This window comes from Theropithecus gelada, chromosome 15 (assembly GCF_003255815.1).
Source record: "Theropithecus gelada isolate Dixy chromosome 15, Tgel_1.0, whole genome shotgun sequence".
Lineage (NCBI taxonomy): Eukaryota > Metazoa > Chordata > Mammalia > Primates > Cercopithecidae > Theropithecus > Theropithecus gelada.
In genome coordinates, this window is record NC_037683.1 from 47813061 (window position 1) to 47835496 (window position 22436).

At 47.2% G+C, this 22436-nt stretch overlaps 2 protein-coding genes across 9 annotated transcripts in view; one reads left to right on the forward strand and one right to left on the reverse strand.

Moving 5' to 3' along the window:
• The window catches only part of DNAI1 (dynein axonemal intermediate chain 1), a 64884-nt gene extending 61177 nt beyond the window's left edge, over window positions 1–3707 (reverse strand). For 2 of the 3 annotated variants that reach the window (XM_025359340.1, XM_025359339.1), the window contains exon 1: window positions 3409–3707. In XM_025359340.1, the coding sequence (XP_025215125.1) occupies window positions 3409–3456 (48 nt within the window). In that variant the 5' untranslated portion in view covers window positions 3457–3707. The remainder of the gene's footprint in view (window positions 1–3408) is intronic. The other variant, XM_025359341.1, reaches the window with a different exon arrangement.
• A 147-nt stretch (window positions 3708–3854) lies between these two features.
• The window catches only part of FAM219A (family with sequence similarity 219 member A), a 59027-nt gene continuing 40445 nt past the window's right edge, over window positions 3855–22436 (forward strand). For 4 of the 6 annotated variants that reach the window (XM_025359346.1, XM_025359347.1, XM_025359349.1 and 1 more), the window contains exon 1: window positions 3855–4255. In XM_025359346.1, the coding sequence (XP_025215131.1) occupies window positions 4196–4255 (60 nt within the window). In that variant the 5' untranslated portion in view covers window positions 3855–4195. The remainder of the gene's footprint in view (window positions 4256–22436) is intronic. The other 2 variants (XM_025359348.1, XM_025359351.1) reach the window with 1 other exon arrangement.

A 22436-nucleotide genomic window follows, 5' to 3' on the forward strand; every position in this document is an offset into this window, starting at 1 on the left:
AAGCAGATCTGTGGTTACCTAGGCAGGCCAGGGGTGGGGGATAGGAGGTGGGATGAGGCACAGGGAACTTCTTGGGATAGAGAAAGTATCCTATATCTTTTTTTTTTTTTTTTTTTGAGATGGAGTCTCGCTGTGTCTCCCAGGCTGGAGTGCAGTGGTGTGATCTCGGCTCACTGCAAGCTCCGCCTCCCGGGTTCACGCCATTCTCCCGCCTCAGCCTCCCAAGTAGCTGGGACTACAGGCGCCCGCCACCACGCCCAGCTAGTTTTTTGTATTTTTAGTAGAGACGGGGTTTCACCATGTTAGCCAGGATAGTCTCGATCTCCTGACCTCATGATCCACCCGCCTCGGCCTCCCAAAGTGCTGGGATTACAGGCTTGAGCCACCGCGCCCGGCCAGTATCCTATATCTTGAGTGTGGTGGTGGTTCATACGTGTGTAAATTTGTTAAAATTTGTCAACACGTACAACTAAAATGGTACATTCTATTATATGTAAACCAAACCTCAATAATTTTAAAAGCAAACTGCTGGTGCACGGGGGCTCACGCCTGTAATCCTAGTATTTTGGGAGTCCTAGGCCTGTGGATCACCTGAGGTCAGGAGTCCAAGACCAGCCTGACCAATATGGTGAAACCCCGTCTCTACTAAAAATACAAAAACTGGCTTGGTGCGGTGGCTCACACTTGTAATCCCAGCACTTTGGGAGGCCGAAGCGGACGGATCACGAGGTCAGGAGATCAAGACCATCGTGGCTAACACAGTGAAACCCTGTCTCTACTAAAAATACAAAAAAATTAGTCGGGCGTGGTACAAAAAAATTAGCCGGGCGTGGTGGCAGGCGCCTATAGTCCCAGCTACTTAGGAGGCTGAGGCAGGGGAATGACGTGAACCCAGGAGGCGGAGCTTGCAGTGAGCCAAGATCGCGCCACTGCACTCCAGCCTGGGCGACAGAACAAGACCTGTCTCAAAAAAAAAAAAAAAAGAAAAAGAAAAAAAAAACTAGCCAGGCGTGGTGGCGCATGCCTGTAATCCCAGCTCCCTGGGAGGCTGAGGCAGGAGAATCCCTTGAACCGGGAGGTGGAGGTTGCAGTGAGCCAAGATCGTGCCACTGCACTCCATCCTGGGTGACAAGAGCGAAACTCCGTTTCAAAAATAAAAAATAGGCTGGGCGCGGTGGCTCACGCCTGTAATCCCAGCACTTTGGGAGGCTGAGGCGGGCGGATCACGAGGTCAGGAGATCGAGACCATCCTGACTAACACTGTGAAACCCCATCTCTACTAAAAAATACAAAAAATTAGCCAGGCGTGGTGGCGGGCGCCTGTAGTCCCAGCTACTCCGGAGGCTGAGGCAGGAGAATGGCGTAAACCCGGGAGGTGGAGCTTGCAGTGAGCCGAGATCGCGCCACTGCACTCCAGCCTGGGAGGCAGAGCGAGACTCAGTCTCAAAATAATAATAATAATAAATAAATAAAAATAAATAAAAAATAAAAAATAGGCCAGGCGCAGTGGCTCAAGCCTGTAATCCCAGCACTTTGGGAGGCCGAGACGGGCGGATCACGAGGTCAGGAGATCGAGACCATCCCGGCTAACACAGTGAAACCCTGTCTCTACTAAAAAATACAAAAAACTAGCCGGGCGAGGTGGCGGACGCCTGTAGTCCCAGCTACTCGGGAGGCTGAGGCAGGAGAATGGCGTAAACCCGGGAGGCGGAGCTTGCAGTGAGCTGAGATCCGGCCACTGCACTCCAGCCTGGGCGACAGAGCGAGACTTCGTCTCAAAAAATAAATAAATAAATAAATAAAAAATAAATAAAAGCAAACTGCCTGTAAATATGGGGTCAGGAGGCTAAAACACAGTACATGAACTTCAACGTAAAGCCCAACCCCGATATAAAATTAGGGCATGTTCTTACAGGACTAGCAGCTTCCCCAAGGCTGCAGAGACCTAAGAAAGTCACGGCCATCTGCTACAGAAGGCCAGGTAAAAGAGGCAGAGGAGCAAAGGCTAACATGGAGGTGGCCAGACCAAAATATGCAAAGTCGTAAGTAGCATGGACACAGATTGGTTCTCTAAACCTCAATATACCTAGACTTGAGTGAGGTAAATCTGGAATAAATAAATAGAAGTCCTGCTTTCCAGAGCTAGAAACCACACATTAGCCAGAGTGGTAATTCATAAAGGGTTTGGAAAAAGTTCTTGAAGGACTAAGTTGCTTCACCACAGAAGACTCCTTGGGAAACTGGGACTGCCTTGCCTTCCGTGGTGATGCTGAGGAAGAAGGCAGAACTCGGTGCTCGGTGGGTTAAGGGGGGTATGACTCCGGTTTCCTGTGAGAAGGGATGACATCTGTCCAGGTGGTAATCAGAGCATAATGTTCACATAGCTGAATGAATCACAGGAGTGGACCAGGGGCTCGCAGGGAAGAGAGACACATGAGGCTCCAGAAATAGTTGGGGGCGAGTGTCTGGGTTGTGCAGTGTGGGGGTGGGGACAGAGATGAGAAAGGGGCCTCTCTCCTCTTCCTCTTTGCCTGCCCTCTTTCTCCTCATAAATCTCCCAGCACAGAAAATAAATCAAACTCCTGCACATAGCCTATCCTGTATTCTGTTTAGTTCTCTTGCGCACCCTCTGTGGGCTCCCAAACAGCAAGGCCTGTATTCCCACCTAGCCTGGAGCTAAGCACACAGCAAAGGGTTGGATAAAGAACGCCTTTGAGGCTGGGCGCAGTGGCTCACGTGTAATCCCAGAACTTCCGGAGGTCAAGGTAGCGGGATCGCTTGAGCTCAGGAGTTCCAGACGAGCTGGACAACATAGGGAAACCCCGTCTCTACCAAAAATACAAAATTTAGCCGGAAGTGGTGGCCTATGCCTTTGGTCCCAGCTACTCGGGAGGCTGAAGCGGGAGAATCGCTTGCTCCCAGGAGGCAGAGGTTACAGAGAGCTGAGATGGCGCCACTGCACTCCAGCCTGGGCTACAGGGCGAGCCTCTGTCTCAAAAAAAAAAAAAAAAAGAAAGAAAAAGAAAAAGAAAAAAAAAAGAAAAATTCCTTTGGGGCAAGAATGTGAGGACAAGGAGGAAGGGACTCGTGGGAATGGGGATGGGGGAGTTAAGGAGGATAGACTGGTCAGAATGAGTCCGTGGGGTAAAGTGAAGAGATGGGAATGGTGGATAAAAGGAGAGAGGTAAGAAACAGTGGGTTGGGGTAGTATGGGAGAGGAGGCCAGGATTAGTGGGAAAGAGTAGGACAGAGTCAGAGGTCAGTGGGAGCACTTGCTAGAGGTCACGGGGGTGAGAAGGTTAGGGGTCAACAGATAAAAGATCAAGGATCAGTAGGAGAGGTATGATTAGTGGTCACTGGCGACGACGAAGGTCAGAGGTCATCAGAAGGAAGGTGTGCTTGCGTTACCTGCTTACGAGACTGTTTATGGGGAGCCTTCGCAGAAGCAGGAAGCATCTCAACCCCCGGAGAGTCTACAAAACGCTCCCTAGTCTGAAGACAAAAAGTTTGTCCGTCTCCTTGACCTCCACAAGAAATCTGGACTCTCCACTTCAACTACCAGTCGCAAGTGTTCTTTAGGGACAGCCGTCGTTGTGGGTCTCCGTGCCCTTGCAGGACAGAATCCAACTCCCTGACGCGGTTACCCAGCAACCGCCCTGCAGCCAAGGCGCAGGCGCCTCTGGCGCGCCCAGCCGGCCCGGGAAGGAGGCGGGGTTGGGCGCGCGGTGAGCCAGTCTCCACTAAGCCCCGCCCCCTCAGGAATCGCAGCCGGGCGGTCGCGCGCCTTCGGAACTCCCGCATGTGGGTGGGGCTGGGGTTCCCAGACACCGCCTCCTCATGAATAATGCAAGTCCCGGGCGGTGTCCCGGACCCGGAAGTGGAGTTGCCGAGTCACCGCAGTGGCTGAGCTGCTGACAGGAGGCGGCGGCGGAGTAGGAGGCGAGGCAAGACCTGCGGCTCGGCCCGGCCACAGCCGCGGTAGTGCTAGGCAAGTCCACGGAGTCACGCCGGCTTCAGCCAGTCTGCGAACCTCTCGCCCCCGCCCACCCCTGCATCCGCCCGGCCCCTGCCAGCCCGACTGGTCCGGGAAGGCCTAGTCTGCACCACCCGCCGGGCTCCTGGGGCCGCCGCCCCGCGCGGTCCCGTCGGCGTCCCTGGCCGCGCCCGGCCCCTGGCCCGCTCGCCCGCCGGCACCATGATGGAGGAGATCGACCGGTTCCAGGTGCCCACCGCGCACTCGGAGATGCAGCCGCTGGTGAGGGGGCGGGCGGCTGGCAGGCCAAGGCCGGGAGGGGGCGTCGCTTGAGGGGGAGGGAGGGAATCAGGCCGGGGGGATTGTGCGGAGGGGCGCCATCGGATGGGGCAAAGAGATCCCTGAAAACGTATTGCCGGGGGACGGGGACTTGCAGGACAAGAAAACCGTGGGAGAATATGCTGGATGAGAGCAAAGGGACCTGTAAGGGCGGAGGGCACCGTCGGTGGAGGCAGAGCACCGTCGGATGGAACGGAGGGGGCACAAAGGTGCACACAGCTAGTGGAGGCCCATAGCGGGGGCTGGCGAAGGAACTGTCATGGGGCATCACCGGCGGCAGGCCCAGGGGGCTGGGATGGGAGGTGGGGAGGCGTTTAATCCTAGAGGCCTGTGATGCTTAGGGCGGGGGAGCCGTCAGGCTAAGAGAGATTGGGAATCAGCTTTTAAAAGAGGAGGGGCCTGCCCGCCTGTCCACTGGATATACGGATAGGAAAGCTGGGCCGGGGCGAGGGACCCAGTGGGGGAAGGTGGTTGGTGCAGAACCTGGGAATTCCATTCTCCCTTGGCGAGCGCGGGCAGTCCAGGCTGGGGGCATCTAAACCGGGAAGGAGAGTACACGGCGACCAGATGGGGAATCGGGGTGCAGATGAGAGTGCTCGGGAACCGACGGGAGAGGAAGTGGGGCCGCGCTGGAGTTGCCTGTGCCCACTGGTTGCGAAGAGCCCCCATCATCTTAGGCCTACGTGCCTGAAGTCCTTGCTGGGCGCGGATCCTGCCGCCTGTCCGCGGTCCCGGAGTCAGGGAGGAATGATGTCATCGCTGCTGGCGCGGAGGGAATAGAAGGGGGAGGGCAACTCGGGTGCACCGAGGGTAGGCCTAAGGGAGACCATGCTTGCTGGCCACCGCCCCGGGGGCTAGCTGACCTCGCATGTCTGTCAGGCAACCGGGTGGGAGACGTGGAGGCCTAGCCAGCTCGTATAGTGAAGGGGGAAGAGAAGGAATGTCTAGGCTGTGTTCGCTTTATCCCCCTGGAGCCTGAGCTGGAATTGGAAGGAGGCAAGGTGAGCTACAAACCCTAAAGTGTGGATGCCCCATTTCTCTGAACTGTGCTGGCTGGAGCAGAGCTGAGTTCTCCAAGTTCTGAAGCTCTGCTTCTGTATTAGGCAGGGTGGCCAGAAACAGGTCTACCCTTGGGCCTATAACCCCCTGGCTGACAGATGTGCTTTATAGCTTCCTGGAGGAGTAACCTACCCATTACAGCAGCCAAGATGGGCCTTGGCAGGGACCCATCACCGCCTTTTTGTCACACCATTTGGGGGATGGTAGAGAGAATTATTAGTGGCCACTTAGCAGGAGACAAAAGGCTTTTTCCCCCTTTCATGACTACTTAGACAGTTCTAAAAGCCAAAACGAAGTTTTACAGAAGCATACAATATTAAACCAGAGAGAGATGTTGCAGGACTTTTTCCTAGACTCATGCCATCATTGGATTATTTGGGAGCCAGAAAATCCTGGAGAGAAGTCCATCCCATGAACTTAAAGAAGGACTTCGGGCTGGCTGAAGAGAATTTTCCTTTCTGAGTTCTCTTTCTAGCTAACCTGGCTTGTCAAACTAGATTGCCCTTCCAGTTCTAAGCATCTAATCAAGAATCAAAATAGAGGGTGGATGAAGGAAGAGGAGGTTCAAATGTGTCAGGAAAAGGAAGCAATGAGTTGTTTCTTGTCTCCCAGCTGGGGTTTCCAAAAAGGGAGGAAATAGCTGTTCAAGCAAAGGGGAGAAGAAATAGAGCCAGCAGGCTCTCTCAATTGTCCTTGGTGCTTCTGTTATTGCCTGAAATTCTGAATAGTGGTTTGGCTGGGTAGAGGACTCTTGAGCTGCTTCCGGTCTGTGTGGACCTGGAGTTGGAGAAGTATCTGTGGCAAAGAGGCACTTAGAAAAGCTCTGACTGCCTTCAGACCCTTTTAACTGCTAAAGTCACCCTTGTCTGCAAGAGAATATATATATATATTTTTTTGAGACAGGGTCCCCCTCTGTCACCCAGGCTAGAGTGCAGTGGCATGATTTTGGCCCACTGCAACCTTCACCTCCTGGATTCAAGTGATTCTCCTACCTCAGCCTCCCAAATAGCTGGGATTATAGGCCCCTGCCACCACACATGGCTAATATTTGTATTTTTAGTAGAGATGGGGTTTCACCATGTTGGCCAGGCTGGTCTTGAATGCCTGACCTCAATTGGTCTGCCCGCCTCAGCCTCCCAAAATGCTGGGATTACAAGAGTGAGCCGCTATGCCCGGCCTGAGAATACTTTATTGAGGTTGAGTGAGAGCCTTATGGAAATAGCAATATAGTCATCCCTCATTTGAGGGTCATAGACATTGCCCGGCTTCCTGACCTGTGTCCTCAGGTTGTATTCCAGAGGCACCTCAAAAATCCTTAAATCCCCTGTGTATTGTTGACCAGCAGAATCTTGTGTGATGTTTCTTCAGGAGTCTTCATTTTGCGGCATAAAGAATTAAGATAGCCCAGCCTGGGAAACATAGTGAGACTCCATCTCTACAAAAATATTTAAAAATTAGCTCAGCATGGTACTGCATGCCTGTAGTACCAGCTACTCAGGAGGCCGAGGCAGGAGGATTGCTTGAGCCCAGGAGGTCGAGGCTGCAGTGAACCATGTTCATACCACTACATCCCAGCCTAGGCAACAGAGCAAGACTCTGTCTCAAAAAAAAAAAAAAAAAAGAAAGAAAGAAAGAAAAAAAAATCAAGATAGCATGTCATAGAGGTAAAGGGCAAAAAAGAGGGCAAAATGGCTCTTTAAGGATATTTGGATAGGCCATGAAAACCAGGGTCCCAGGCTCAGACTTAGCTATGACCTATTTCATTTTTTGCCATTTATTGAGACCTCTAGGAAGTCTCTCCTCCTTCCTAGATTGTTTTTTCATGTATGAGATGAAGACAAACTATCTCTTTAAAGTTTAAACAATAGCTCCTCACTCTCCCTTCTAAGAATATCACAGAGACCTGATATCATTGATTCAGCAATTAATTTACCAAATAACTATTGAGCATCTGCTCTGTCCCAAATATTAAACTGAGTATTAGGGATAGAGTGGTTAGCAACACAGACACAGATGTGACCCTGCTCTTGAGCTCACAGTTTATCAAAGTTTGTTTCTCTTGCTCACTCTCTTAGTGTGATCCTCCACTGAGGACAGAGTAGGGGCTGACTCCTTAAGCCCCAAGGGAGCCAGGCAATGCTGGTGTCATCATTGCCCCTTTCTGGACCAAGCTGTATGGATAAAAGCTTGTCACATGGGCGCCATCATCAAATAACTCTCCCCATCCCATAGTGATGGGAAGAATCCAGAGGCCATTCCCTACTTGGAAAGATAAACTCTAGGGGGAGCGCGTCTTTATTTTTTAAATTATTTAATTGAAAGAGAAACTCAGGCTTGAAAAGAAGGCCTGGGGGCGTGTCAGAACTGGGAGAGAAGGCAGCCAGCAGATCTGGGTGTTTCCAAGGTGCTAATTTAAGCATTAGATCTCAGCTAGTGGGAGGAAGAGGAGGAGATCCCTGCCCTGTTATTGCTGCTGCTGTTGTCACAGCTGCATGGAGCCTCCTGTCTCTGGTGGGAGTTTGCCTGAAAGGAGTGGCTTCCCTCCTTTCCCCATCACACCAATTATTTAATTGGCCTTGTTGCAACTCAGCAGCTGAACCAGGCCCAGGTCTATCCCTGAGAGGTCCCCGGGGTCTCTTCCTGTCTCCTTTTTTTTTTTTTTCTTTTGAGACGGAGTCTTGCTCTGTTGCCCAGGCTGGAGTTCAGTGGCGCAATCTTGACTCACTGCAACCTCTGCCTCCAAGGTTCAAGTGATTCTCCTGTCTCAGCCTCCCGAATAGCTGGGACTACAGGCACATGCCACCACGCCCAGCTAATTTTTGTATTTTTAGTAGAGACGGGGTTTCACCATGTTGGCCAGGATGGTATCGATCTCTTGACCTCATGATCTGCCCGCCTGGCTTCCCAAAGTGCTGGGATTACAGGCGTGAGCCATTGCACTCAGCCTCCTATCTTCTTATGAAATGAGAGCTCCTCTTACAGACCTATCCACTGGACTCCATTCCTGCTGTATCTGTCTCTCAGACAATCCTGAGTGTTTCTGAGCGCAGATTCTCCCAAAGAAACTGCCAGGGATAGGCACATTTTGTGTGTCAGCTCTGTGTCTCAGTCATACACCTCACTGATCTAGAGAAGTTCCAGCAGCCCAAGGCTCTCTGTTGACCAGTTGGATTGAGTTTGGTATATTGTTTGTATGAGCAACAGGGATATTGCTCTCTGGCCCTATTGTCTGTCTGCTCAGCTTGTTGGTGTAGCCACACAGTCTATGTCTTCTCTTCTGCTGCAATTGGAGAGGAAGAGAATTGTTGTAAGAAGAACAAATGGAGCTTTTAAGGACTTAATTGTGTCAGGCAACACCCTGTCTCCTGTGCTCTCAGGGACTAAAGAGACTTAAAGAATGGCAAATGGCACCAGACAGGGTCTCTGCACAGCTGAGAGAAATGTTACTCTAGCCTCACTGAAACTAGGTTATTGGTTAACTCATTCATTTAGTTCACGAGCATCTACTCAGATCAGGTACTTTAAGGATACAGGGACAAGTAAGATCTCTCCAGTGGGTGGCCAAGAGAAGGATGGGCTCAGATGGCTATAGGAAGGTTTTTAGATATATGTCAAAAAGAGTAGAGATCAATGGAGTGTCATGACAAAGAGTGACACCCTCCTTTGGGAGAGGGTGAGGAATGCTGAGATTTTGACTCTTTGACTACATGAGCTTGGGAGGGAGTTTCAGACTCCTACTGCTTCCTGACACTCAGGGATGGATGGGGATGCTTAGGACAGGACATTTAATTCAGTGGGTAGGCCACAGCAGCTCCTGAAAGTGGCAGAGAGAACATTTTAAAGATAGCAAGTAGCCACTGTGGAAAATTGACCTATATATATTCTATGTTCTGGGCACCTTAAGTTGCCTCCTTGCCAGATGACTTTTCAATTTAAGGGTGGATTCTCCTAGTGGGTCCATGTGGCTCATGACCCAGCAGTATTTCTCAGGCTCCTGGGCAGAGGCACCCTTCTTTCCTGCCCTATATTACAAACTGAGGATCAGGTTTGTTCAAGCCTGCAGCTCCTTACTACTCATCTCCTCATCAAACAAACACCAAATAAGAACCTACTCTCTGCTAGATGTTGTTCTGGGCTCAGTAACACAGAATGTCGCTCCAGTGAGATGCACAGCACAGTCCAGAACTCAGAGTGAGGCACTACAGAATAGTGAGCACTGCAAGAGAAGAACCAGGCCCAGGAGCACCAAATGAAAGCAGGAAGGGCTCTCATTGAGTGATCAGGGAAGGTTTCACAGAGGCCCTAGGAACTGGCCCTAGGAAGAGTACTAGAAGCTTGGCAGACTGACAAAATGAGGCTAAGCCAAGAAAGGGCATGGAAGAAGAAACAAAAGAGTGCATTTGGAATGAATGAAGAGTTATAATTAAGGGAATAACATGATCAAATCTGAGTTTAGGTTATCACTCCAGTGGTGGATGAGAGATTGGAGAAGATGAGATTGGAAGTTGGAAAACGAGTACAGACCTGGGTGTAATAATTCTGCTAGGAGATGATAAAGGCCTGCAGAAGCAGAGAAACATGGTGGGACAGATACACAAATACTAATAAGGTGGAATAGGCAGGATATGATATCTGTTGGGAGGTGGAATGGAGAGGTAGAGAGTTAAGGATGACTCTTAAGTTTGTGGCATGGACACGTGGATGGAGGAAGAGACCATCACCACCTCAGGAAACTCAGGAGCCCATGTACCTTTTGGTCTCAGGGACTTCTTATAACAGAAAAGGCTGCTGTTTTCCTTTGCTCTACTGCTGAAGCTACATTTTTGGAGTTATGAGGAACCCAGAAGTCCTAGAAAACCAAAGGTCAGAGCGGCACTGGTCCTCCATCCGCCTCAAAAGGGCTGCTGAGAAACACGCTCATCTGCCAGTGAATACTTCTCCCCTGCAACCTGCTTTGATGAATTCAAGAGAATTGGTGGTAGCAGCAAGGAGCCATAGTGGGTTTTGTTGTTGTTATTTTCTTTCCAGTAGCACTTTGATGAAGAAAAAATAAAATCCTTTGTTACCTGAGTGCTTTATGTTGCAGTTTCTGGCTTTGCCTTTTACTATCATTCTAGTCAAATCTATGGTTTTTTTTCTAACTGATTAAGCTGGGCTCTTTCACTGATTCCTTCTGGAATGGATATGTGTATTACTACATCACTGCAAGAGTCATAATGGAAAAGGATGTGTACTTCCCTTTTCTGAGACCAGCCTGAAAATCTGCAGTTGGGTAGAAGCAGAGCCCAAGTTACTTCTTCCAGACAAGGTGTACCAAAGGAGCAGAATTCTGGGGTGAGATCACTCAGAGGTGACTTGGCTTCTCAGAGGGCCCAAATGTGGCCTCTGTGGGTAGGTGCTTCTGTGGTAGCTGGGGTTCAGGCTGAGTCATTCCCATCCCCAGCTGCCTGCTGCCCTTGAGTGCCTATATAGCCCAGCGTGAGCAGAAATGGAAAACAGGCTTCTTCACTCAAACCTGATTAGTCTCAGGGACCCTCTTACCTCCTTAAAAAGGCAGGTGGAGCCTTGTATCTGGAAAGGGAACATGGGAAATGGAGCTTCTTGGGCTTAGTTGCTTTGTGCCTTCCTAGAGACCTGGGAGAACTGGTTCAGGGAGCTACAGAGCATGTGGGAAGGGAAGAATTGGGCTGAGGCAGATAAATAGAGGTGCTGGTTGAAGGAAGCAAGAGGTGTGGCTCAGCAGGGTCCCAAGTCATTGTTTCTTACGGAGGCTTTGGTGGGAATCTGGCTTTCTGGGCAGGAGGAAGGAAGGAAAGAAGGAAGGAAGGAGGGAGGGAGGGAGGGAGGGAGGGAGGGAAGGAAGGAAGGAAGGAAGGAAGGAAGGAAGGAAGGAAGGAAGGAAGGAAGGAAGGAAGGAAGGAAGGAAGGAAGGAAGGAAGGAAGGGGAACAAGCTCTGGATTTGAGTCTGCTCTGGAGTTTAGAAATTGGCACACTTAAAGGCCTCACTGTGGGACAGTCAAATCAACTTCTGGCTGCAGGGAGGGACTCTGGAGTAGGGAAGTTGTCTAGGAAAGAGGCCTGTAGCGTCTGGTCTGGGAGAGAGGGTAGACACATGCCCTCAGGAGTTTCCTCCTAGGCTATACATTCTCAGGAGAGAGTTCAAGCAAATCTATACTTGTATTTGTTGTTATTATTGTTATTCAGAGATAGCAAATTGAGGATCGGATGGTTGTGATTATTGAAGGTCAATTTTAAGTTTTTGTGATGGTGGTGAGGTATGTGAGTGTGCGTGCAAGAAAGAGGGGACATACAGCTATGAATGGTGTTTTCTGAATGACCATTTCAGCCCTAAGTCTAAACATATGACAAGAGGCCACCTCAAGGCAGAAACAAGACCAGTGATTGTGGCTCCTCGCCTGGTTTTGCTTGATTTGGCCACCAGATTCTTGGCTGTTATAAGTAGAGTATATCCCATCTATTGAGAACAATACCTGAAGGAGCATTTTAAGATTTATTGAATTGGCCGGGCGCGGTGGCTCACGCCTGCAATTCCAGCACTTTGGGAAGCCGAGGCAGGTGGATCACGAGGTCAGGAATTCAAGAACAGCCTGGCCAAGATGGTAAAATCCTGTCCCTACTAAAAATACAAAAATTAGCCAGACATGGTGGCGGGCACCTGTAATCCCAGCTACTCGGAAGGCTGAGGCAGAAAATTGCTTGAACCCAGGAGGCGGAGGTTGCAGTGAGCCGAGATTGCGCCACTGCACTCTAGCCTGGGCGACAGAGCAAGACTCTGTCTCCAGGAAAAAAAAAAAAAAAAAAAGATTATTGAATTAACTACATGCAAACTGTGGAGTGAGAACCACATATATTTCACTATGTAGTTAGACATAATCATGTACGAGCTATAAATTATAGTTCCCCCTACTTTTTTTTTTTTTGATACAGGGTCTCTGTCACCAAGACTGGAGTGCAGTGACTTAATCTTGGCTCACTGCAACCTCTGCCTTCCAGGCTCAAGCGATCCTCCCGCCTCAGCCTCCTGAGTAGCTGGGACTACATTCACGTGCCACCACGCCCAGCTAATTTTTTGTAGTTTTTGTAAAGAAGGGGTTTCGCCATGTTGCCCAGACTGGTCGCAAACTCCTGAGCTCAAGCGATCTATTCAGCTTGGCCTCCCAAAGTGCTGGGATTACAGGTGTGAGCCACCATGCCTGACCTAGTCCCCATATTAATTTCCCATTTTATCCTTATGAAGGAATTGGTGAAGCCCTTGGCCACACGCCATGCATGGTTTAGACCAGGATTTCTTATAGTATTCTATTAGGAATATTGATCCTTTGGGATGCTTTATGGGGGAAAAACGCTCCATAGAAAAATTTCTTTGGGAAAGACTATATGCTCTATCCCATCACAATGCCCACTGACATTTTAAAGGCTCTGAGATGTCCTGCAGTAAAGAAACCTTTTCACCTTTGTTTAATTCAATGTTTCCCAAGCTTATTTAACTGTAGAACCTTTTTTCATGTTACATCTGTTAACATCTTACAGAACCAATGTGTTTCATGGAATATACTCTTCGAAAAACTTTAGCTTAGAAATTAGTATCTGTGCTGATCCAGTCTAGATTTATAGTCTTCCTAGTTCCTTTTTAAATTTATTTATTTATTTATTTTTTGAGATGGAGTCTCGCTCTGTCGCCCAGTCTGGAGTGCAGTGGCACAATCTCAGCTCACTGAAAGCTCTGCCTCCCGGGTTCATACCATTCTCCTGCCTCAGCCTCCCGAGTAGCTGGGACTACAGGTATCCACCACCGTGCCTGGCTAATTTTTTGTATTTTTAGTAGAGACAGGGTTTCACTGTGGTCTTGATCTCCTGACCTCGTGATCCACCCTCCTCTGCCTCCCAAAGTGCTAGGATTACAGGCATGAGCCACCGCGCCCGGCCTTCCTAGTTCTTTTGAGTGTCTTTTATAACCCACACCATTTTTCCTATGCTAGTGTTTAATGGGATGTTGCTGATTTGTTTCAGGGTCTGAACTTGCTGCTATCAGTAGGAAGCTCTTGGTGAACTTTGGTTAGGTGCACAGGCAAATACCAAGTGCCTTGTTTTTCTCATAATATTTCTAAGGGAGTTTTATTTCCCTTATATCCCTCTACCAAATGTTGTTTTGATGCTTATTTTTTTGGACGGCTTTATTGAGATATAATTTATATATTCTATACGTTAGCCATGTAGTACTTTACTTTTTTTTTTTTTTTTTGAGACACAGTCTCACTCTGTCTCCTACAGCCTTGACCTTCCCAAGCTCCCACCTCAGCCTCCCAAGTAACTAGAACTACAGGTGTGTACCACCATGCCCAGCTAATTTTTGTATTTTTCTGGTAGAGATGGGGTTTTGCCATGTTGCCCAGGCTGGTCTCAAACTCCTGGGCTCAAGAGATCCACCTGCCATGTCCTCCCAAAGTGCTAAGATTACAGGTGTAAGCCACGGCATCCAACTAGTACTTTACTTTTAAACCAGTGTGGCTATCCCATGGCTGAGTTAGTTCTTTTTGTTTTTTTGTTTTTTGTTTTTTTTTAATAGTGTTTGGGGAACAGGTGGTTTTTGGTTACATGGATAAGTTCTTTGGTGCTAATTTCTGGGATTTTGGTGCATGTGTCACCCTAGCAGTGTACAATGTACCCAACGTGTAGTCTTTTATCCCTCACCGTTCGCCCACCCTTCTTCCGTGAGTCCCCAAAGTCCATTATATCATTCTTATGCCTTTGTGTCCTCATAGCTTAGCTCCCACCATGGCCTAGTTCTATTTCTCATTTTTACCTTGGGCTGTGCTCTGTGCTTTTATGTCCTGCCAAGCAGTAGAGAAGATAAAGATAACCCAAATCTTTTATCAGGAAGAATCCCATCTCAATTGAGATTTAAGGTGAAAAGTGGATTCCCAGATTAGGGGACGTTTCAGTCCTTCCTTTGCAGTATCAATAAATGTTCCCACTGTTCACAACAGCTCAAGAGACATTCCTGCATAATTATTTTATACCCTCCTACTCCACAGGCTGCATAAAGCATGGATGATAAACAGGCATTACTCTTCATGCCAATGCCCCTTGATCAGTAGTTGCTGCTTAAAGCATTGTGTTAAGATGGATGCTAAGGCAGAGTCCTGGTTCCATATGAAATACTGACATGGTTTGGTTGATTTTCCATGTCTGCTATGGTCTTCAGCAGGGGGAACAACAGTTCTAGTATTCTGCTTGCCATCCCAGCAGCCCTGAATCATCATAGTTATCCTGGACAAAGAACACAGGAAAGGTGAACTCTTAGGGATGTTAGCCAGCCAAGCAATCTGTTTCACTGAGAGGCTAAAGTCTTATGATATGGCTCCTTAAGAAATGAATAAAGGGGCCAGGTGCAGCAGCTCATGCCTGTAATCCCAGTGCTTAGAGAGGCCAAGGCAGGAGGATTGCTTAAGGTCATGAATTCGAGACCAGCCTGGGCAACATAGTGAGACCCTGTCTCTACAAAAAATTAAAAAGTAGCCAGGTATGATGATGCATGCCTGTAGTCCTAGCCATTAAGGAGGCTGAGGTGGGAGGATGACTTGAGCCCAGGAGTTCGAGGCTGCAATGAGCTATGATTGTACCATTACACTCTAGCCTAGGCAACAAAGCAAGACCCTGTCTTTAAAAAAAAAAAAAAAGAAGAAGAAGAAAACTGTTTTTTTCTACTTGATCTTCAGCACTTGTTTCTGAAGTATTGAATTAATGTAAAGTTTAAAATCCTTTTGAAATAAATAGGCCAGGTGAGAGGGAGTAACCTTGACTCTGCTGAGCAGATAAGAGGGGGAAAGAAACAGATTCAGGAAAAGATCTCATGAATTTCATATGAGTGGTTGACCACACTTAATATGAAATTATAAGCCCTTGACCAAAGGAGCAAGAAGGAATAGGCTACAAGAAGTTATTGGTGTGGAAAGGCCCTTTTATAGGTTATACAGCCTTAGCACTCTTTTGTTTACCCAGGCTAAACAGGCCTGATTTTTCTTCTTACCATTTCCTGGGACACTGACTTCCAAATCCCCAGTCATCCTAGCTGCCCTAGTGGATACTTTTACGTTTCTCACCCCTGAAACTGAACACAGAGCTCTCCATGTGATCTGCACAGCACAGATTATTGTGGGACTGCCACTACCCATAATATTGATATTGTACTTCTATTATTGTCAATTGAGCTTCCATGATCATATTTAATAGCCATCCCTATTGTTATATTGAACTCAGAACATATCTGGAATAGAGTAGCCCTTTCCCTCAGCAGTGTAAAATCAAGGCAAGAACCTAGAATCACATCTTGAGCTAGGCTTACTGCCAAAATAGGTAAGAGTCCACTGAGGATAGTAAGATGATGGTTCCACATTTATTAGAAACTACACCACATGTGTGTAATGTGACTCTTATTCTCAGAAAGGTAGCTGGCTGAGTTCAGCAAGACAGAATTTCAATAGGAATCTAGGGAGGCTGTGTGATTGGAGAAGGTAGGGACCTTGAGTGGACAGAAAGCTTAATATAAGTCCACTATATAACAAAGCTAATGTGCTATTGGACTACATTAATAGAAGCATGGAGTTCAGTTCCTAGGAAGTAATCATCCTACTCTGCCCTGTTCTGTACTGGTCAGCACCATCTGAAGTCCTGCATTCTATACTGATATCATCATTCAAGAGATTGGGTGACTAGAATAATGAAGGGAGTCAAAACCATGTCATGTGAGAATAGTTGGAAGAACTGAGCTATTTGGCCTATGAATAAGCAGTTTCAGATGAAGCATTTTAAGATTTTCAGATACCTAAAGGACTGGGATTAGGAAAGAAAAGGAGGGTAGACTTCATGTTATCTGTAGCTTCACAGGGAGAACCAGAGCCATGGTGGGAATGTGAATGTGTTCTTACCTCACATTCTCTATGGTAGCAGTTCTTAAACTGGGCCAGAGGCCAGGACACCAGGAAGACACATTGCTCTGTGCAAATGCCCTAGTCTTTCCAAAGTAGATGCTAGGAATAATATTCTAGCAGTAAACATGGCTCTGTTATGTGTGTGTACTATAAACGTGTCCAAAAATCCACCGTGGAACTTAGCATAAGCAGCACATTTCTAGTTTTCTGTCAGTGTTTGTTAATCTTTCCTATATATCAAGGCCTGTCACAAAAACACCATCATCTTCATGCATCCCTTTCTTTCCTTCAGTGAGATATGAGCTCTCCATTTACCTGTCCTGTGGCCCTAATACCTTGTCATTGTGTAAAGTTTATGGGTACAGTGTGTTATCCCTATCTTTAATTCCCCCCTTCTTTTTTTTTTTTTTTGAGACAGAGTCTGTCTGCCCAGCTCTGTTGCCCAGGCTGGAGTGCAGTGGCACGATCTTGGCTCACTGCAGCCTCTGTCTCCCAGGTTCAAGCAATTCTTCTACCTAAGCCTTCCAAGCAGCTGGGACTACAGGTGCACACCACCATACCCAGCTAATTTTTGTATTTTTAGTAGAGACAGTTTCACCATGTTGGCTAGAGTGGTCTTAAACTCCTGACTTCAAGTGATCTTCCCGCCTCAGACTCCCAAAGTGCTGGGATTGCAGGCATGAGCCACTGCACCCAGCCTATCTTTAATTTCTTTTTAAGGTAGGTGAAAAGATGTTTCCAAAGCACCTGAACCATCTCATTAAGTAGATTAGGAAAATAATTTTTCCCACTTTATAGATCTGCAAGCAGACTCCCAAAAAGGTAAACAGGCTTAGCCATTACTCAGCTGGAGGTTGGCATGGCCTAGATTAGACCCTCCTTCACAACTTGGAACCCGATTAAGTTCTACATCAAGCTTGAACTTCTCCACTGGCTTTTGAGGCATCTACACTAGGCTTTTTCTCCTCAAAGCTGGCCATACGTGCTACCATTCAAGCCAACTTTCTTTCTAGTAAGTCCAGCCATGTCCTTCACCTTCTTTCATCTATTGGCACCTTGAGGCCTCCTCTCCTCTTAACAATTCTCTTCTGCCCTTTTCACTCTTACACATTCTTCAGAGATCAATATAAACTCCCATTCTTCAGGGAGCTTTCCCTGAATATTCTAGTGAGCTCTTAACCAATCCCAAAGCCTCTATAACCTCTAGCACATAACTTTATACAAATGATATTCTGGTTTAGGGTGTCCACTTTAATGTGCTGTGAGTTTTGTCACCCAAGCTCCCCTTTGATCTCCTTGGCAGGTAGCTTCTGCCTCTAGAACTTACAGACTGGTGAAGAAGATTCTTGCTCTTATGAAACAGAACTATAGAAGAATACAGTTGGCTCCTTTAAAGATGAGTTAAGAGTGGAGAGGAGGTTGGGAGATTATTCTAAGGAGGGGAACAGTAAAGACCTAGAGGGGGATGAGTAGGTGAGAATTAGTAGAGTAGAAGCTACATGTTGGGGAATTAAGGGAAATTCAGGGGAATACAGGGATGGGGCATTCATTCATTATTCAAATAACATCTTTTGAGCATCTGCTATATACAAGACACTGAGCAAAACATAGGAGGTAAAATGATGAATAAAGCAAACATGGTACCTACCTTCATAAGCTGGCAATCCAGTAGGAGAGACAGATACTAAACAAAATGCACAAACACAATTACCAACTATGACAAGTGATAGAAAAGGCAAGAAATACAGTAGGAAAAGAGAGAATAATAAATTGTTCTCTTACATTAGATTGTGGATGTCAGGTAAGGCTTCTATGAGAAAGTGATGTTTGAACTCAGACCACAGGATGAGAAGGATTTTGTTCTTACGAGGAGTGACGTGCTCCTGGCTCCCTAGTGGGCAGGGGTCCCTAGCTGAGTTAGCAATCTGAGTTCCTTACAAATTGGCCTTTTCCCATCTTCTCCCTTTGCAGCATTAGGTACGTTTTCAGAAGTGAGGGACATAGAAGAACATAAGAGGGCCAATCCAGCCCTTCTGCCGTTGCTAGCAGAGCTGATAACTGTGCCATCAGCTTTGTTGTAGGGGCTGGAGAAGCTATTAATGGAATTATAAGCTTTAATATTTAATGAGGAAAAAACTTAGCTTTGCTGATGAAGAGCTCCTACCTGAGTCTTCCAACATTATATGACTTGTACACATCCTCCTGGAAATGGAGAAAGTCTCTGGGGATCTTGGAGGAAGGGAAGAGTGCCAACCTGGATGTCCTGTTCTTCGTGTATCAGGCATGGGGTTCTCCTTACCACAAAACCCAAATGTATAGGTCATTCTGTCTGGGGGCAGGCTTGCCTCTGGTGGGAAAGCCAGTAAGCCACATTGGCATGCAGATTGCAGCAGCTGGTGAAAGGGGCCTCCACTGGGCCTCCTATGAATGCCAAAGCTCTTCCCTGAGGATTTTAGCTTCCAGAAAGTCCTCTCTGCTCTCAGCTGACCTGTTGCATCCAGCTCTGGCCTAGACGACTCAATGAAAGGCCAAGTGGGGATAATGATATGGGGAAGTGGTGGTAGCTCGTGTTTTAGGGAAGAGGAGGGAGAATTATGTGGAGTCAGGGAGGGAGACTAAGTTGGAGGGTGGTATTTAATGTAGCAAACATTGGTACCAAAGAGAACCAGTCAGGAACCAAGATTTGACCATCTGTTAGCCTCCCTATCAACTTCCTGATGGAATCTCATATTTCATATCCTTCATTTGCCATGGGCTCTGATACAGCAGAGAGACAGTCACAGGAAGCTCCCACAGGAGGAATTGGTTTGAGTATCCTTGAGAAGGTGGGGAAATTAGAATAAGCTAGTGGAGGGCACAGGCCCCAGGGCAGGAGCTGTGCACAGCAGTGGTAAGTAGGCTGGATACATCCTAGCTACTACCACTTTTGTTATGACCTTTGGCCAGCCTCCTAACCTCTTTCAGGCTATTTGTAAAATAAATAAGATCATGTATGTGAAAATGAGCTGCAAATTGCTATATTATTTCTGGTCTAAGTGTTGATGATAATGAAAGTGTTGCTCATTTCCTTTTTCTGTCTGTGATTCCCAAGGGAACTTTTGTGGGAGAGAGTGAGGAGATGGGTTATTCTTCTCATCACCAAATGAGAAGAGTCTTTGGCCTCCTCGACAGGGCTGTGGTGAGGCCAGGCTGGAGAAGGACCTGCTTTGTGCTTTCACTGACCTTTGAAAGAGATTCCCATTGAGTGGGGCTGGGCTGGGGGACCTGTAGAGGGCAGCTGAGTCTGTTAGCAGAGTGGGCCTTCCTGGAGATCCCCACCATTGGTGATAGTGGAGGGTGTCCTACTGCTGTTTCAGTTCCCAAAGGTCAATTTTCAGGGCTCATGAAACATATGAAAAAGTCGACATTGCTATTACTCTCCCCCATGTCAGTGGGCTAGAGGAGGCAGATCCAGTTTGCTCACTTCCTTCACATTTTTCAATGGTTTGCCTTGGAAATTTTCAAACACATATCCCCTAGTACTTGTCACCCAACTTCAACAACTATCAACACAAGGCTAATCTTATTTCACCCATACCCCACCTACTGGATTATCTTGGATAATTTAATATTTGAATATCTATTTAATTTAATGTTTGAATATTTGAATTAAATTTAATAATTTAATATTCAAGATAATCCAGTAGGTGGGATATGGGTGAATAATCATCTATAACATTATACTATCTCTAAAAATGATAATTTTCAACATAACTACCATTATCACACCATTACTGTTGTTAACATGAATACCATTATCACTCCTAAACTCCTTTAATTCCTTAACATCATAAAAATTGGTTGGTTTGTTTGGATCTGGCTCACACATTGCATTTGGCTGACGTGTCTCTTTTTTTTGTTTTGTTTTGAGACGGAGTCTCGCTCTGTCACCCAGGCTGGAGTGCAGTGATGTGATCTTGGCCTACTACAACCTTCGTCTCCCAGGTTCAAGCGATTCTCCTGCCTCAGCCTCCTGAGTAGCTGGGATTACAGGCACATGCCATCATGCCCAGATAATTTTCATATTTTCAGTAGAGACAGAGTTTTGCCAAGTTTTCCAGGCTGGTCTCAAACTCCTGACTTCAGGTGATCCACCTGCCTCAGCCTCCCAAAGTGCTGGGATTACAGGCATGAGCCACCATGCCTGGCCTGATATGTCTCTTCTGATCTGTAGTTCTCCCACCACTTTTTCTTTTCTTGCAACTTATTTGTTAAAAACAAAAACAAACAAAAAAAGCTCAGTCCTTTGTCCTATAGAGTTTCCCACTTTCTGGATTGTGTTTATTGCATCCTTGTGATGTTTTTTATCCTATTCTGACTCCTGTATTTTTGCAAATCAGTAGTTAGATCTCAGGGTTTGATCAGGCTTAAATTCAACTTTTTTGTAAAGTATCCTTCTGAGGTGTGATGTGTATGCCACAGTTTACCTTTTGAGGTGTGATGTGTATGTATTTCACACCAGGAAGCACATGACCTATGTTCATCCTATTTTTTGTGATGTTCACATTGATTCGTGGTGTAGTTAACCTGATCTCTCCTTTATAAAAGTTAGCTGGTCATAGTGGCTCATGCCTGTAATTCAGCACTTTGGGTGGCCAAGGCAGGAGGATCACTTGAGGCCAGGAGTTGGAAAACAGTCTGGGTAACATAGTGAGACCCCATCCCCATAAAAAAACATACAAAAATTAGGCATGGTGGCGTGCATCTGTAGTCCTAGCTACTTGGGAGGCTGAGACAGGAGGATTGCTTGAGCCCAGGAGGTCAAGGCTGCAGTGAGCCATGATCGTGCCACTGTACTCCAGCCTGGGTAACAGAGTGAGACCCTGTCTCAAAAATAAAAAATAAATAAAAGCCCCCTTCAGCCTTTCACCTAATGTTTTTACAGCCCTTGACTGTCATTGCCTTGATTCATTATTCCATCAGGAATTTCCTTCACATTTGTACAGCAAAGAACCCTGTTAATTCTCTGCCTTCATACCCCACAGGTATCACCTGATCTCAGGCCCTCTCTCCTTTAGGTCTTCTGCTTCCACCACTGCTCTTATCCTGCACTATCATTTCCTTCCTTATCAGCCCAAGATAGCCCTGGAGTGTCTTCAGTCCACATGTATCCCACCCTGCTTCACTAAGCCCTGTGCTTCTCTGAGGGGAGGGTCCTTACTGAGTGTGTTCTCACTGGGACAGCAGTATCTCACTTCATGAAGCTCCTGCATCTGCTCTCTGTGAATCTTCCTGGGGCTATGCTTGACTCATACTAGGGAGTAGAAGCAACTGTTGTCTTTTCCTCCTCTGGGAGAGAGTTCAGCAAGGTCTGGGTTTATTTTAGCTTCCCAAGGATTTCTGAGCAGCCTTCTTCTATGCTGAGGAGGGTCTTACTTGTTTCCTGAGCTTCCTGCCCCAGCCTGGGCCCTGGCAAGGACCCAAGCCTGGTTTCCTGTTTAGCTGGGCTACAAGCCGGGAGAGGTTGCGGGGAGGGATGGGACAGGCAATTCTAGCACTCTTAGATCCTTTTCTCTTTCCAGCCAAGTTTAAAAACCTATGTGAGAGCCAGGTGTGGAGCCTGGAGTCCCAGCTACTCGAGAGGCTGAAGAAGGAGGATCACTTGAGCCTAGGAGTTAAAGGCTGTAAGTGCTGTATGATCAGGCCTGTGAATAGCCACTGCACTCTAGCCTGGGCAACATAGTAAGATAACATTTCTTTAAAAATTGGTTTTTTAATTAAGAAAAAAAAAAAAAAAACCTGTGAGGGCTGGGACACATCAACACCTTCTGGTACTTTGGCATTCCTGTGTTGCCCCAGTATCTCCACCCCTATTGTCTCTCCTCACAGAGGAGAGTATGTACATGTGCCCCAGACAAATACAGTGCATGAACTGAAGGCACTGCAAGCCAGCTCACCGGGGAAGCACACAGAAGTTGAGAACTGCCTCTTGCAAACCTGTACCCACCCTTAGGTCTGGTTCCCTGCCCGTGGGAGTCTTGTACCTCTACCACCCAGCCTAAGAGCTGTTAGTCCCCTGAAAATTATGTCCAACACAATGGAGCATCTGATGGAGCAGGAAGTCTGAGAGGTG